At 56.7% G+C, this 13,083-nt stretch overlaps 1 protein-coding gene across 1 annotated transcript; it reads left to right on the plus strand.

Annotated features, from left to right (window-relative positions):
* Nucleotides 1-496: 496 nt before the first annotated feature.
* On the plus strand, nt 497-7,554 carry LOC311521783 (RING finger protein 112-like; the record flags this gene model as incomplete). The annotated part of the gene is made up of 14 exons (XM_084630365.1): nt 497-543; nt 1,440-1,546; nt 1,727-2,042; nt 2,519-2,734; nt 3,069-3,206; nt 3,437-3,541; nt 3,719-3,769; nt 4,425-4,481; nt 4,630-4,716; nt 4,878-5,001; nt 5,124-5,254; nt 5,658-5,711; nt 6,430-6,504; nt 7,057-7,554. Exons 2-14 carry the CDS (start codon nt 1,524-1,526, stop codon nt 7,552-7,554), a joined length of 1,875 nt encoding a protein of 624 aa, XP_084486491.1. The 5' UTR covers nt 497-543; nt 1,440-1,523.
* Between the last annotated feature and the right edge of the window lie 5,529 nt (nt 7,555-13,083).

The raw sequence follows: 13,083 nt of genomic DNA on the forward strand, positions 1-13,083 counted from the left end.
TCAAAATGTGCTCGGACATAGAGGAAGGGAATGTGCATAGAAGAGTTTTATGTCTACACTGAGCCCTGCTAGGTCCTCCCCCAAACCCACTAGCCCCCTGTCCCTCCCAGAGCTGGGGACAGAACCCAGGAGTCCTGCTCTAACCACTAGACCCCACTTCCCTCCCAGAGGCACGGAGAGAACCCAAGAGTCCTGGCTCCTCGCCCCAATCACTAGACCCCCGCTACCCACTCCCATCCTGGAACTGGGGATAGAACCCAGGAGCCCTGGCTCCCTGGGGCCCCTGCTCTAATCATTAGACATCACTTCCTTCCCAAAGCCAAGGAGAGAACCCAGGAGTTCTGGCTCCCTTCCCCCCAGCCCCACGTACCAGTGGCTATTCATATCCTCCCTTGTGGCTACAACCCCCCCAGTCCTGGGAGCCAATCTGCTTCGGGGTCAGAGCCTGGCTGCCGGGCAGGAGGAAATAGAAATGAGCCAAGGTTTTATTTTCATTTCCCTAGGATTAAATCTTGGACACAGGCGAAGCGAGCTGTGGGACAGGTAACGGGGGGCTAGCGACCATCCCTGGGGGCCAGAATCGCCCCCTCCAGTCTATCCCCCACCCCACGTCCCCCGACAACCCCCCTGAGATTTGAGTGGCTGGTTTCAAACTTGCAGCAGCTGGGGGGCACTGAAGGCAAACCCCGGCCACCCCCCGGCCTCTCGCTGGGGCCCGGCCCCCGCCCCACCAGCCCAGCCCCGCGGGTCCCCACGCAGCGAGCCGCGCCCGGCCGCCAAGCCTGAGAGCTGCTTGAAAAGTCCCGAGCGGCTGAAAATCCCGCTGCCCCCGGGGCACTTGCGCTGCAGTGGGGAGGGGGGCGCAGATGGCAGCGGGCTCTCCCCATGTGCGACTGCTGGGGACGCGTGGTTTCCTCTTGCAACAGAGACGGATATGAGTGGTGTTTAATGCCAGGGAGCCCGGACTCCTGGGTTCTCTCCCCAGCTCTGGCAGGGGAGTGGGGTCTAGGGATTAGAACCAGGGGAGGCTGGGAGCTCAGACTCCTGAGTTCTTTCTCCAGCTCTGGGAGGGGAGTGGGTCTCGTGGGTTCGAGCAGGGAGGCTGGGAGCCTGGACTCCTGGGTTCTCTCTCCATCGCTTGGAGGAAGGAGTGGGTTAGAATGGGGAGGGGAGCTGGACCCCCTGGGTTCTGGGTGCAGTGGGGCTGTGGCATGAGGTGCTGGCTAAAGAGAGTTTGCTCATTTCTTGGGGTGCTAGTGGGGATGGGGGGTGTCCCCAGTACACAAGGAGAGCCCTGGGGAACTCAGCACTCAAGAATTGGGCTTTGGACATGGAGTGTCCCTGCCCTGCTCTGTGCCTCAGTTTCCCTCTCTGCCAGCCCTTCTGTTTGAGCTCAGTGGGTGTGAGGGGGTTAATCCATTGGTGTCCTGTTGTCTCAGTTCTCCAACAGAGTTTGGCTTTAGTCCCAGCCCAGGAGGAGGGGAGATTGGTCAACCAAAGCCCAGCCTGTCACCCGCTGCATTATGGGAAATGCAAATAAGAAAGGGTAAGTGCCCCAATCCCACCCAATTCAGGTGTAACCCATTCCAGCGCTGGGGCTAGAGTCCACGATTCCTGGCTCACAGCCCCCCCCCCCACTCGACTCCAATCCCCTGCCCCGCGCCCCCACAGGTGGGATAGAACCCAGGAGTCCTGGCTCACAGGCCCCCTGCTGTGTGTCTCCCAGGCCGATCCCACCCCCCTCCTCGAAGCCAGCTCCAGAGGGGATGGTGGAGCGACTCCAGGAGGACGTCACCTGCTCCATCTGCCTGGACGTCTTGGAGGACCCCGTCTCCATTGAGTGTGGCCACAACTTCTGCCGGGGCTGCCTCGCGGCTCACTGGAGTGGGGTCTCGGCTTGGGGGTACCAGTGCCCCGAGTGCCGGGCTCCCTGCTCCAGGAACCAGATGACCCCAGACACACGTCTGAAAAGCCTGGTGGAGAAAATCAGAGACCTGCCACGTGAAGGGACGTTGACAGGAACAGGGACAGCGAGCCCTGAGGTGAGTGAAGCCCTCCTGAGGCTGGTCCAGAGATGCAGCCACCTCTGGGGCGGGGCGGGGGGGGGAACAGCTGCATGTTTGCTGCCTGCAGCACGGTGTCCCCTATCTCCACGCTGGTGCCTTGGGGTCAGTGGGAAGGCCGGCTAAGGGGATTCCTGTGTGCTTTTAGCAACCGCTCAGGTCTCTGGGCTGCTAAGGGGGGAGCTGGACACTCAGGGCTCAGACCTGCTGATAAGAAATTAACCCCCTAGCTAACAGGTTGTGACTCCAGACAGGGGGCCCCGGTGAGGGGACATGGACTAGCTGGAAGTGGGGGGGAGAGGATGGGACACGGGGCCTTTCCCCTCTAGAGGGCACTGTTTTGGATGGTGGGACTGGCTGGTCCAGGGGGTGGGAATGGGGCTCTGATCCGGGGGAGAAGGGACTCACCAGCTCAGGGGTGGGGTCCCAGCTCTGATCCTGCTCTATCCCTGCAGCCGGGGCCGGGGGCTCGGCCAGAGCCGGGGCGCCCGGTGCAATTGGTGTGTGTGGATGAGAAAGGGGGCCTGACCTTGGACGAGGGTGCCCTGAGCCACTGCCTGGAGCAGGGTGGCGTGGGGGATGCCCCCGTCTGCCTGGTGTCCATCATCGGGGAGCAGCGCCGGGGCAAATCCTTCCTGCTGAACTACCTGCTGCGTCGTCTCCAGAGCCTGGTGAGTGCAGCCCTGATCCCCTCCCAGAACCAAGGAGATAACCCAGGAGTCCTGGCTCCCGCCCCCCCCTTCTCTAACTCACTAGACCCCCACTTCCCGTGCCAGAATTGGGGACAGAACCCAGGAGTCCTGGCTCCCAGCCCCCCAGCTCTAACCCACTAGACCGTCTAGACCCTTGTCTGTGTGTCTGTCTCAGCCTGAGTCTGCCTGTCCATCATCTTTCCAGTGCGCTGGTCCCCATGCTACTTGCCTGCTAATAAAATACTCACAGTCCCCCTGCCCCCCCACACTAATTGCCCCGCCCCCCATGTCTTCTTCTCCTCCCCCCCGCCAGGACGTGAAGGACGGATCCTGGATGGGCCGGGAGGAGGAGCCCCTGGAGGGGTTTGAGTGGCGAGTTGGTGCCCACAGAGTCACCGAGGGGGTGTGGGCGTGGAGTCAGCCCTTCTGGGTCCCCTCCGAGGGGGGGCAGGTGAGTGGGAAGGGGGGTGAGGAAATGGGGTGGGGGGATGAGTGACCGCAGCAGATGGCTACTTGGGGGAGCAGAGCAGACAGAGGCTGGGTGGGCTCAGAGACCGGGGCCTGGGATGGGAGGCAGGGAACACAGTGCCCCCCAGGGGCTGGGTCTCACTGGGTGCTGGGGCATGTGGGGGGCAGAGTGGGGAGCTGGCATGAGACACTGGCCCGTGGCCCCCCCCCCAGGTGGCCGTGCTGCTGGTCGACACCGAGGGCTCCATGGACATCGCCAGAGACACGGAGACCAGCGTGAAACTCTCCGCCCTCTCCATGCTGCTTGGCTCCTACCAGGTAGGCAGTAGGGGGTGCTGTGCTGCAGGGAGCGGGGCAGGGCTCAGCAGGGGGCGCTCTCCCATTGCAGCCAGGGCCGGCCCCAATGCCCCAGGTTAGCACTAGGGGGCGCTGTGCTGCGGGGAGAGGGTCGTGCTGGTTTCTGTCTCTAACCCTGTCCTCTCTGATGACTTGCAGATCCTGAATGTTTCCAGCCAGCTAAAGGACCCCGATCTAGAATATCTGGAGGTGAAGGGGGAGGAGGGCAGGACGTGGTGCCATTCTCCTAGAGCCCCAACGGGGTACTCTGCCCATTCTACAGCTGGGGAAACTGAGGCCCAGAGAGAATCAATGACTTACCTGAGGTCACATGAGGAGTCTGTGGAACAGTCATAGTTAGAACCCAGGAGTCCTGGCTTCCAGCCTGCCCTCCCCCTGCTGTTTTAACCACTAGACTGCAGTCCCCTCCCAGAGCTGGGGAGAGAACCCAGGAGTCCTGGGGCCGAATTCAGCAGGGTCTGGAATTCGCCCCTGCCCGAGCTCCATCCTGACTGAGAACACGGGTGTTGCCAGGACTCTGAGAAGTCTCAATATTTGGCATCTTGGTCTATTCTGCTCCTACCGTCGGTGGGCACGGGGGCAAAGAGAGCCCCTGGCATGGGGCAGGGGGGAGGGGAACGTTGACTTGCAGTTCTGCTCTTTGGCCACTAGGTGTCTCTGCAGCAGAGGGGGAAAGCCCTGGGACCCGGGGAACAGACCCAGACCAAGCTGGAGGGGCTGCTTTGTGGGTGGGTGGGTGGCAGGGGGGTGTTTGTTGGTAGGATTTCCACCCCCACCTGCCACCAGGGCACACGCTGTCTCCCTGCCCCAGGGATCTCAGCAACCTGTTCCCTCTGCTCTGCAGATGTTTCTGCACGTGGCCGAGGAGGTGGGAAAGCAATACGGGCTGGAGTCCATTCAGGTGAGACGACTTCCCCCCCCATCCCCACACCCTGCCCCATGCAATCTCCTCGCCCCACTGCATGGGATGCTCCTGCCCCAGCCACTTCCTGCCCCACACCCGAGGGGTTCAGCCTTCCCCTCCTGAGATTGTCCTGTCTCCCCTGCAGCAGCTAGACCTGCTGGTGCGGGATTGGAGCAACTCCTTGGTCCTTGGAACGGACGGTGGGAAGGAGCATCTGAGAGACGTCCGACAGGTGAGTGTGGGGCTTGACACGGGGCCTTTGCCCTCTGGGGGGTGCTGGCTCTGATCCGGCCCCAGGGCAAGGGCCTGGCTGGCTCAGGGGAGCAGGGAATGGGTCCCGGAGTATTTCCCTCCATTGATGTCTCACTTTGCTGATTCCCCTGGCTATGGCAGATGCTGGCGGCGTCTTGCAAACACCCGAAGGCCTTGGAAGCGCTGACCAGAAGCAAAACCCGCTGTTACCTGATGCCCTTCCCTGGGAAGTGGATCATGACTGGAAGCCAGGGATGCCTGAGAGGTAACGGACCCTGGACAGCGGCTCTGAGCCTGCACGACGGGGCGTCTCCGTCTCTGCCGGGGAACGGGCCGTGGGGGGACGCTCCGGCTCTGGGTTCATTGCCATGTCCCTCCCCTTTGCAGACATGGATGAGGATTTCCGGGACAGCCTGAGGGACTACGTCACCGGCCTGGTGGCCTCAGCCGGTCAACACATCTGGAGGAACCGGCACGGGGCGCTGGTGACCGGGTCACAGCTCGCTGCCAAGATAAAGGTGGGGATTGGCCAGCTGGGCATGGGGTCTCAGTAGTTGACGCTCTCCCCTGGCAGTCAGCGCTGGCCCCAGTACCTCATGGTGGCACTAGGGGGCGCTGTGCTGAGGGGAGCGGGGTGGGGGCTTCGCCCTTTTTGCTGAACTTTTGTTAATTAAGAATGAGGGTTGTATTTATAGCCTAGCAGAATCCCAGCTTGGATGATTCTACTGAGCCTTCCTAAATCATCCAGGGAAGTTCTTCATTTCCCCCGCCAAACTGATTCCCACTGTTGTCTTATGTCCGTTCCCCAGCTGCCCTGCCCCAGAGGTGGCTGCATCTCAGCGCCGGGCGAGCCATCCCCATGTTCCCACTTTTCTAAGCCCTGTGGAGTCTGTATTGTGATTTCTTGTGCTTTCTTTGCAGAAATTCTCTGATCTGATGAAGAAACGTTGCTTCGGCTTCTCCTCTCCCGCTCAGGTACCTTCTCTGCCTGTTTCTGCCTCTGACCTGATCAAGGGGTGTGTCCCTCCTCCTGAATTCACTTCCGATGTAAAACTGTAGCCTACTTTCGTCTTTTTCTGCTGCCTCACCGAAAGGTGGCTGCATCTCATGTCGGGCAAGCCATCTCCGTGTCGTGTTGCTGGGAGGCTATTCCCCAGCTGCTCCCCGCCCCCCAACCCCAGAAGTGGCTGCATCTCAGCACTGGGTGAGCCCATCCCTATGCAGTGTTGTGTGTGGCTGTTCCCATATGCTGCTCCCCAGAGGTGGCTTCATCTCAGGAGTGTGTTGACACTTGTTGAAAAATGTTTGTTTTTTTTCCCCATGCAGAGAAATTTGAGTTTCCAGCGAAATATCAAAAGCTGAAATACTTTGATCTGGTGTCTAATGGGAATTATAGTTTGGCTCTGCATGCTCCCTTTTCTCTCCATAAATCAGCTCTCTGGTCAGACTGCAGCTCCCATGATGCACTATAGAGGAGGGAGATGGTGCATCATGGGAGTCCCTGGCTGTGGAGCATCATGGGGCTTGTAGTTTGGGTGCCTGGCTTCAGGCTGAGCTGCCATGGTGGCTCATGGGAGTTGTAGTTTCACACTGGCTAGTGGCATCGCTCTGTTACATGAGGTTGCTGCAGTTGCTAGGTGGAGACAGGGCCCCATAAACTGCGGCTCACCCCGGCCTTGTCCTCCCTCTGCAGATGGCCATCACCTTCCACAACCAGAGAGTCCTGGACAGGGCCAGTGCAGACCACGCTGTGTTTCTGAAGGAGAAGGTGAGTCTGTGCGGCGGGGGCCCCTGTGCCCCAGCCAGGGGAACCCCAGAGAACCGTCTTGGCCAACCCCACTGGCTGTTGGCTTCATGTAGGAGAGGGGACCTCATATCTCCAGCTTCCAGGATGACTATAGAGATGGGAGGCTCAAACTCCTGCACCGGGGTTGGGGGTGGGGGGAATAAGTTTGCCCTGTGGCCAGCTGCAGTAGTGGAGGTGTCATGGCCCAGGTGGTGAATGGGCTGGACCCGGAGTCGGAACTCCTGGGTTTTGTCCACGGTGCTGCCACAGATTCCCCTGGGTGGGTCAGTGAGTCTCTCTGGGCTTCAGTTTCCCCATCTATCAAAGGGGGAGAATGATCCTGCCTTGGCGAGTGTTTGCCTGTGAGCTTTTTGGGTTCGTGTCCCTCACCTGGCGCGAGGGGGCCCCCATCTCAGTCCAGGTCTGTACCGTGCCTTGCGCGAGGGGGCCCCCCATCTCAGCTGGGGGAGCAGGGTCCGTGCAGCACTTGTCCCTTCTAACGCTCTTGGCCGTCTCCTCTCCCGGCGGACGCAGGACGGCGACTCCCGGACCCTGATCTCCTGCCTGAAGGTGCGGCCGGGCAAGATGGCGGAGCTGTTCGCGGAGCGGCGCGGGCAGTTGCTCTGGCGGTGCCAGACGGACATGTGGGAGCCGGCGCCGGAGAAAGCGGCCCAGCTGACGGAGCTGGAGGAGGAGTTGACAGGGGAGGCCGAGACCTTCCTGCAGAGCTACGGGAAGCGCTTCAAGAAATTCATCATCGCGGCGGGCGTGGGCGCGGGGGCGCTGGTGCTGGCCCCGGTGGGCGGCGCTGCCGGCATCGGGATCGCTGCCGCTGCTCTCGGCATGACTGAGGCAGCAGCCCTTGGTGCTGGCGTGGGTGCCGTGGCCGGGGTTGTCGTGGGCGGGGGCGTGGGCGGGGGAGTTGGTGGGAACATCGCCCAGAAGGATAGGCAGAGGGCCAAGGCTGCTGTCGGCAGGAGGGAGGAGGAGGACGGCACTGAGGATCTGTCTGAGGACACACCCCTGATCTGATCAGTGCCCCCCACCCCAATCTAGGGCTGAGGAATGGGGTGACGGGTCTGCCGCGTGGCACAGACATGTTTCCCACAAGCCTCCCCAGAGCGGGGAGCCTTCGCCCCCAGATTCTAAGAAGGGACCTTTAGATCCTCTTGTCTGACCTGCTGTGCCACCCAGCTGGAGAATTTCCGCCCACTTCCCCCTGCGTTGGGTCGGATATCTCCTGTTGGACTAAATCATCTCCCGGAAAGGCGGCCAGTCTGGCTCGGAAGCCAGAAGAGATGGAGAAATCACGGATTTCTCGAGGAGCTGGTCCCGCGGGTGAATGACCTGCGCTGTGAGAAATCCAGTGCCTCATTTCCAATGGGAGTTTGTCTGGCTTTAACTTCCAGCCCTCGGTTCTTGCTCTGCCTTCCTTCGATGTTGCAGGGCCACTCCGCTGCAACACGAAGTGCTTGGAAATGCCCCGTCGATGGTCATGTCCCGAGATCACCCGCTGGGGGTGACCATGGGCGCCTGGCTTATTTCCTACAACAGCAGTCCGGTGATGCCGTCCTGGGGGATTGATCTTCAGCCGCCCCTCTGAGCGGGAAAGTGGGTCCAGGGGAGAGGGCACAGGAAGACGTGGGTTTCCTGCTCTACCATGGACTTCTTCTGTGACCTTGGCCAAGTCACTTCGTTACTCTGTGCCTCAGTTTCCCATCTGTATAATAAAGATAATAATGCATTGAAAGATCGTGAGGGGTTTGAGCTCTACTGAGAGAAAGCGCTCTGCAAGAAACAGGCATCATAATTTATTCCAAGGGAGGGCTATAAAACCTTCCGAAGCTAAAGGAAATCGACACCGGTGAACTTCACCATTATTGTAGAGAACTCTACTGGGCCTTCAAGGCAACCATGGTCTTCCTCCTGGATCTCTCAGCTCTTTTAGACATGGTGGGCCCAGGGTATGAAGTGCCTTGAAGATCAGGCTGAGACCATGAACTTGATTCAATATTGTAGCTCAGACATGGCCAGGTGGGCATAGGGCCCCTATGTCCCACCATCTTCTTAATATTTCACCTAAGGGGGTCGTGTGCGGGTTCTGCCGAATGGTGGGAACCAGTCGCTTGTCACGGCTATTGCCAGATGGTTGTATGAGTAACGGTTTTAGAGCCAGGTCCCCAGTAGGATATTGAGTTCTGAATCTTCTGGGAGTCAAACGTGAGGCTGGGAGCCGACCTGGTCAACGTGAGAACAATGCACATCCGTGGAGGCAGCCTCTGCTTGCTGGCTTGACAAGATGCAGGCTGGCCATCTACAGAGACAAACCAACCCCAAGGGAATGCTCAGGAGAGGGGGGCCCTGGGCTCGCAGACAGGAGCTTGTGACTGGAGAAGAGCAGAAGAAATGGCCCATTACAGAGGAGTGACTTTGCCAGCAGGGGGAACAGGGGATCCCAGCTCTCTGGACTGGACAAGTGCTGTGAGAACCAACCAGCGGGAGAGTTTGACTGTAAACCTGGGAGGGATGGGGGGGCTGTCATAAATAGGGGGAAGGGTAGCAAACTTTATGTATCCTTGGCAACTGTACTGGATTGCCTTACCTGTAAGGGGTTAAGTAGTTCAAATAACCTAGTTGGCACCTGACCAGAAGGACCAATAAGAAAAGAAAATACTTTCAAATCTGGGGGAGGATTTGTTTGTTGTTGTTGTTCCCTCTCTGGACACAGGGAGAAGGTACAACATCTCCTGAAAATATACCTGGAATAATCCATCTAAATCCACAGAAATTGTAAGTAGGGCAAGGAAATGCGTTAGGTTATCTTTTGTTTTAGCTTGTGAATTTTCCTATGCTACAGAGCTACTTTTATTCCTGGTTTTTTTATAACTGTGAAGCTGAGCCCAGCGGGGAGTCCTCTGTATTTTAAGTCTTTTTATTACCCTGTAAAGTTACCTTTCATTCTGATGTTGCAGGTGTGATTCCTTTATTTTTTTTCTTTATAAATAAAGTTCTTCTTTTAAGAATCTGATTGATTTCAGTGTCCTGAAGACAAAGGGTCTGGTCTGTGCTCACATTGCTAAAGCAATTGGTTGGTATAGTATTCTCAAGTCTCCCCAGGAAAGGGGGGGATATTTTGGGGGGATAGCGATTCCAAGTGACCCTTCCCTGAATTTTTGTGTAAATCACGTGTCGGTGGCAGCAATACTGACCAAGAACAAGGAAAGTAATTTGTGCCTTGGGGAAGTTTTAACCTAAGATCGTAGAAATAAGCTTATGGGGTCTTTCATGCAGGTCCCCACATCTGTACCACAGAGTTCAGAGTGTGGGGGGGAACCCTGACAGGGGCGTAGGTGGTCCGGCCTAGCTGTCACAACGGGGCCAAGGCCTGCCCACCAGGGACGGGCGTCTCCAGGCAGGAGTTGGAGGAATCGCAAGGCCAGGTCCCATAGACAAGAGTCCAGGTCACAGTCAGGCTGGAGTCGGAGACCAGAGATCGGGAGACAAAGCAGAGTCTGGCGCTGCAGCAGGCCAAGGTCTGGGGTTGCCCGGCCAATTTCTTGGGGCAACCCCTGGAGGTTAAGTAGGGGCAGCTGACCAATCAGAGGGCTGCAGGGTACTGTCATGCTGGATCTTGTGGGCGGTACTTCCTGTGACGCCTACTCCCCACAGTGCTCCCTGGCTGTGCCTCAGCCTGGCCCCCAGTGGCACTGTGGGAATGTCAGCTGCCCTGGACTCTGCAGACCTGGGTTCTAGTCCCCAGGTCCTCACAAAACCTGCCTGAGGGCGAGGTGTGCAGGCGATCCTGGAACTGAAGTGGAGCAGGGGAGCTCTGTTTCCATGGAGGCAGCAGATCGGCGTGCATTGTGGGTGTGCTGAAGGCAGGTGACTGGGCCCTGGACTGTAATGGGATCAGGCATGTAAGTTGCCAGCCTGCAGTGAGATACAGAGGGGTTTGCAGAGCACCTGGTGTGATAGGGTCCCTTGAATGTAACCTGGAACTGGGGTATTGCTGAGTCCCTCCAACCAGGGCTTTCTCTCACCCTGTGTTGCTCTTGCTAAGCCACAAACCTCTGCCACATACCGCACTCACACAGACGTCCACAGGCAAGGACCCACCCTGCTGAGTTACATGAATACTTCTCCCCGTTCACTCATGAACTAACAATAAAGAGGCTCCAGCCAATTCCCGCCCCCAGTCTACAATCCCAGGGCTGTACCATCTTGCCCTGCTCAGAAGCCTGACCAGTGTAAGTTTATAACCCAGTCCACTCCTCCCTCAGTGCGGAGAGGGCATGCACCAGCTCTTGTTCCTGAGCAGATTTCCCAGGCACTACACGCAAATCCCACTGGTTTAGGTAAAATATAAAACCTGTTTATTAACTCCAGAAAGACAGGTTTGAAGTGATTATAAGTAATAAGTGTCAAAATTGATCAAAGTAATAATAAATAAAAATAATAAAATTGATTATAAGTAATAAGATCAAAATTGGTTTCCTAAGAAATAAAAGTAAAATCCCGATCTGAGTTCCATAAACTAGACAGGATTTGAATCAAGCCGTGTCTCACCCTGATGGTCTCGTTCCTTACTACACAGGCTGGGATTTTCCGGTCCAGCCTGGGCCCACCTCCCCAGTTCAGTCTTTGTTCTCCAAGCGCGTTTCCAGGTGTTCAGTTGGGGGTGGGGGCGGGGAGGAGAGTGAGGCCAAGTGATGATGTCACTTCCCCACTTTTATAGCTTCTTCCAGCTTGCTGGAAAGAGCCTTTGCTATGACATGAGTCAAGCAGCCTCCATTGTCTGCGTGCTCTCTCTGAGAAGTCTCCATTGTATACGGATCCTGGGATAATCCTTGGGAGTGTGGATTCCTTTAATGGGCCATCAGCATGTCTGGCTGCTCTGCTGTTGCACCTGAAAGGCTGGTTGTGGGTGTTCCCAACCTCTCAACATATTTCAGTCACGCACACAGAGCAAAACTTCATAACTTCCCATCCAGAGACAGCACACACAGTCCAACCGGGTATTAATGTTCAACAGATCAAGACTTTTAAAGTGATACCTCACAAGGCAGACTTTGTACAAAACATCATAATTATCTGACCATGGTGATTATGGGGGTGCCAGGGTGTTGCTTTGAGGCTCAGCGTGCCACACTGGGTCTGCAAGTTGCCAGTGGAAAGCAAGAGTATTCCCTGGTGGGCACAGACAGGGCTCCATCCTGCTGGCAGCAGAGGGTGGTGATTACCCGTGGACACCCCGGGAAACCCCAAACCAGCATCGCAGTTATTCCATGGGAAGTTGGTGTGGGAAGTGCAGGGCTGGGTGATACGCTCACGGAGATGCCCTGCTGCATTATGGAACAGCTGAAGTTTTCTGAGTGGCGGAGCCTTGGGGTGACACATTGCTGCAGCCCAGGGGAGAGGCGATGGCGTAAATAACCAAAGCTAAGTCATCATCGGCCAGGATGGGTGACGGCTCGTAGGCAGCCGGAGATGATTGACAGCGCAACTTGCAGGTGCTGGTATGCAAGAGCTCAGCATCAGGGAGGAATCCAGGAAGGGTCCTAGATGACGGAGTCTGCAGTAGGGCTGAGGGGTCAGCTTCGGCCAGGTTTTCAGAGGGGTAAGTTTGCTTTGCCGTAAAGCCTTAATTCCTGGATTTTAGAAGATTAGTTTTGCTTTGCCTCAACTCTGCAGTTCCTGGAGTTCAGAGATTTAAATCCAGGGGCATCCAGTGTTCAGGAATGGTCTGAAACAGCCTGAGGCAACCTTAACGCTGGTAGTGATGTGTTGGGGGAAGAAGCGTGCGGCTTTGCTCTGTTCCTCACTCCTGCATAGAGCGGGATATTTGCTTTGGCGCGAGGAAAGGGTGGATTATGGGTTATATCAGAAGGAATTCTGGACCTTTGACCCCAAGTGCCAACAATTCTCTGTCAGCAGAGAGTACCTCACAGTACTAATTTAGGAAACAAACTTGATATCTTTTTGTGATGAGATGACAAGGTGGGGTGATAAAGGTCATTGTGTTGACAGAATAAACGCATGCTTCTGTAAGGCATTTGACTTGCACCAAACGCCATTTGGATTAAAAAGCTAGAATGATGCAACATGAACTTGGCCCACCATAAATGGATTAAAAACTGGCTAACTGATAGGTCTCGGAATGTAATTGTAAACAGGAAACCCGCTGAGCGGGTGTGTTCCTAGTGGGGTACTGCAGGGAGCAGTTCAGATTGTACCCTGGGTATGTCTCATATACATCTAGGACCAAAGAATGCAGGCCCTACTTACAGGTTGGGGGACTCAATCCAGCAGGGCGGTGTCTCGGAAAAACATTTGTGGGGTTGTGGTGAATAATCAGCTGAACGTGAGCTCCCAGTGTGATGCCGTAGCCAAAAAGGCTAATGTGATCCTGGGAATGCATAAAGAGGGGATTATCAAGCAGGAGGAGAGAGGTTATATTCTCTCTCTGTATTTGGCCCTGGTGCAACCGCTGTGGGAATCCTGTGTCCAGTTCTGGTGCCCACAATTCAAGAAGGATGTTGATAAATTGGAGAGGGATCAGAG

The sequence above is a fragment of the Lepidochelys olivacea genome, assembly GCF_965140295.1.
Source record: "Lepidochelys olivacea isolate rLepOli2 genome assembly, chromosome: 6".
Classification (NCBI taxonomy): Eukaryota; Metazoa; Chordata; order Testudines; family Cheloniidae; genus Lepidochelys; species Lepidochelys olivacea.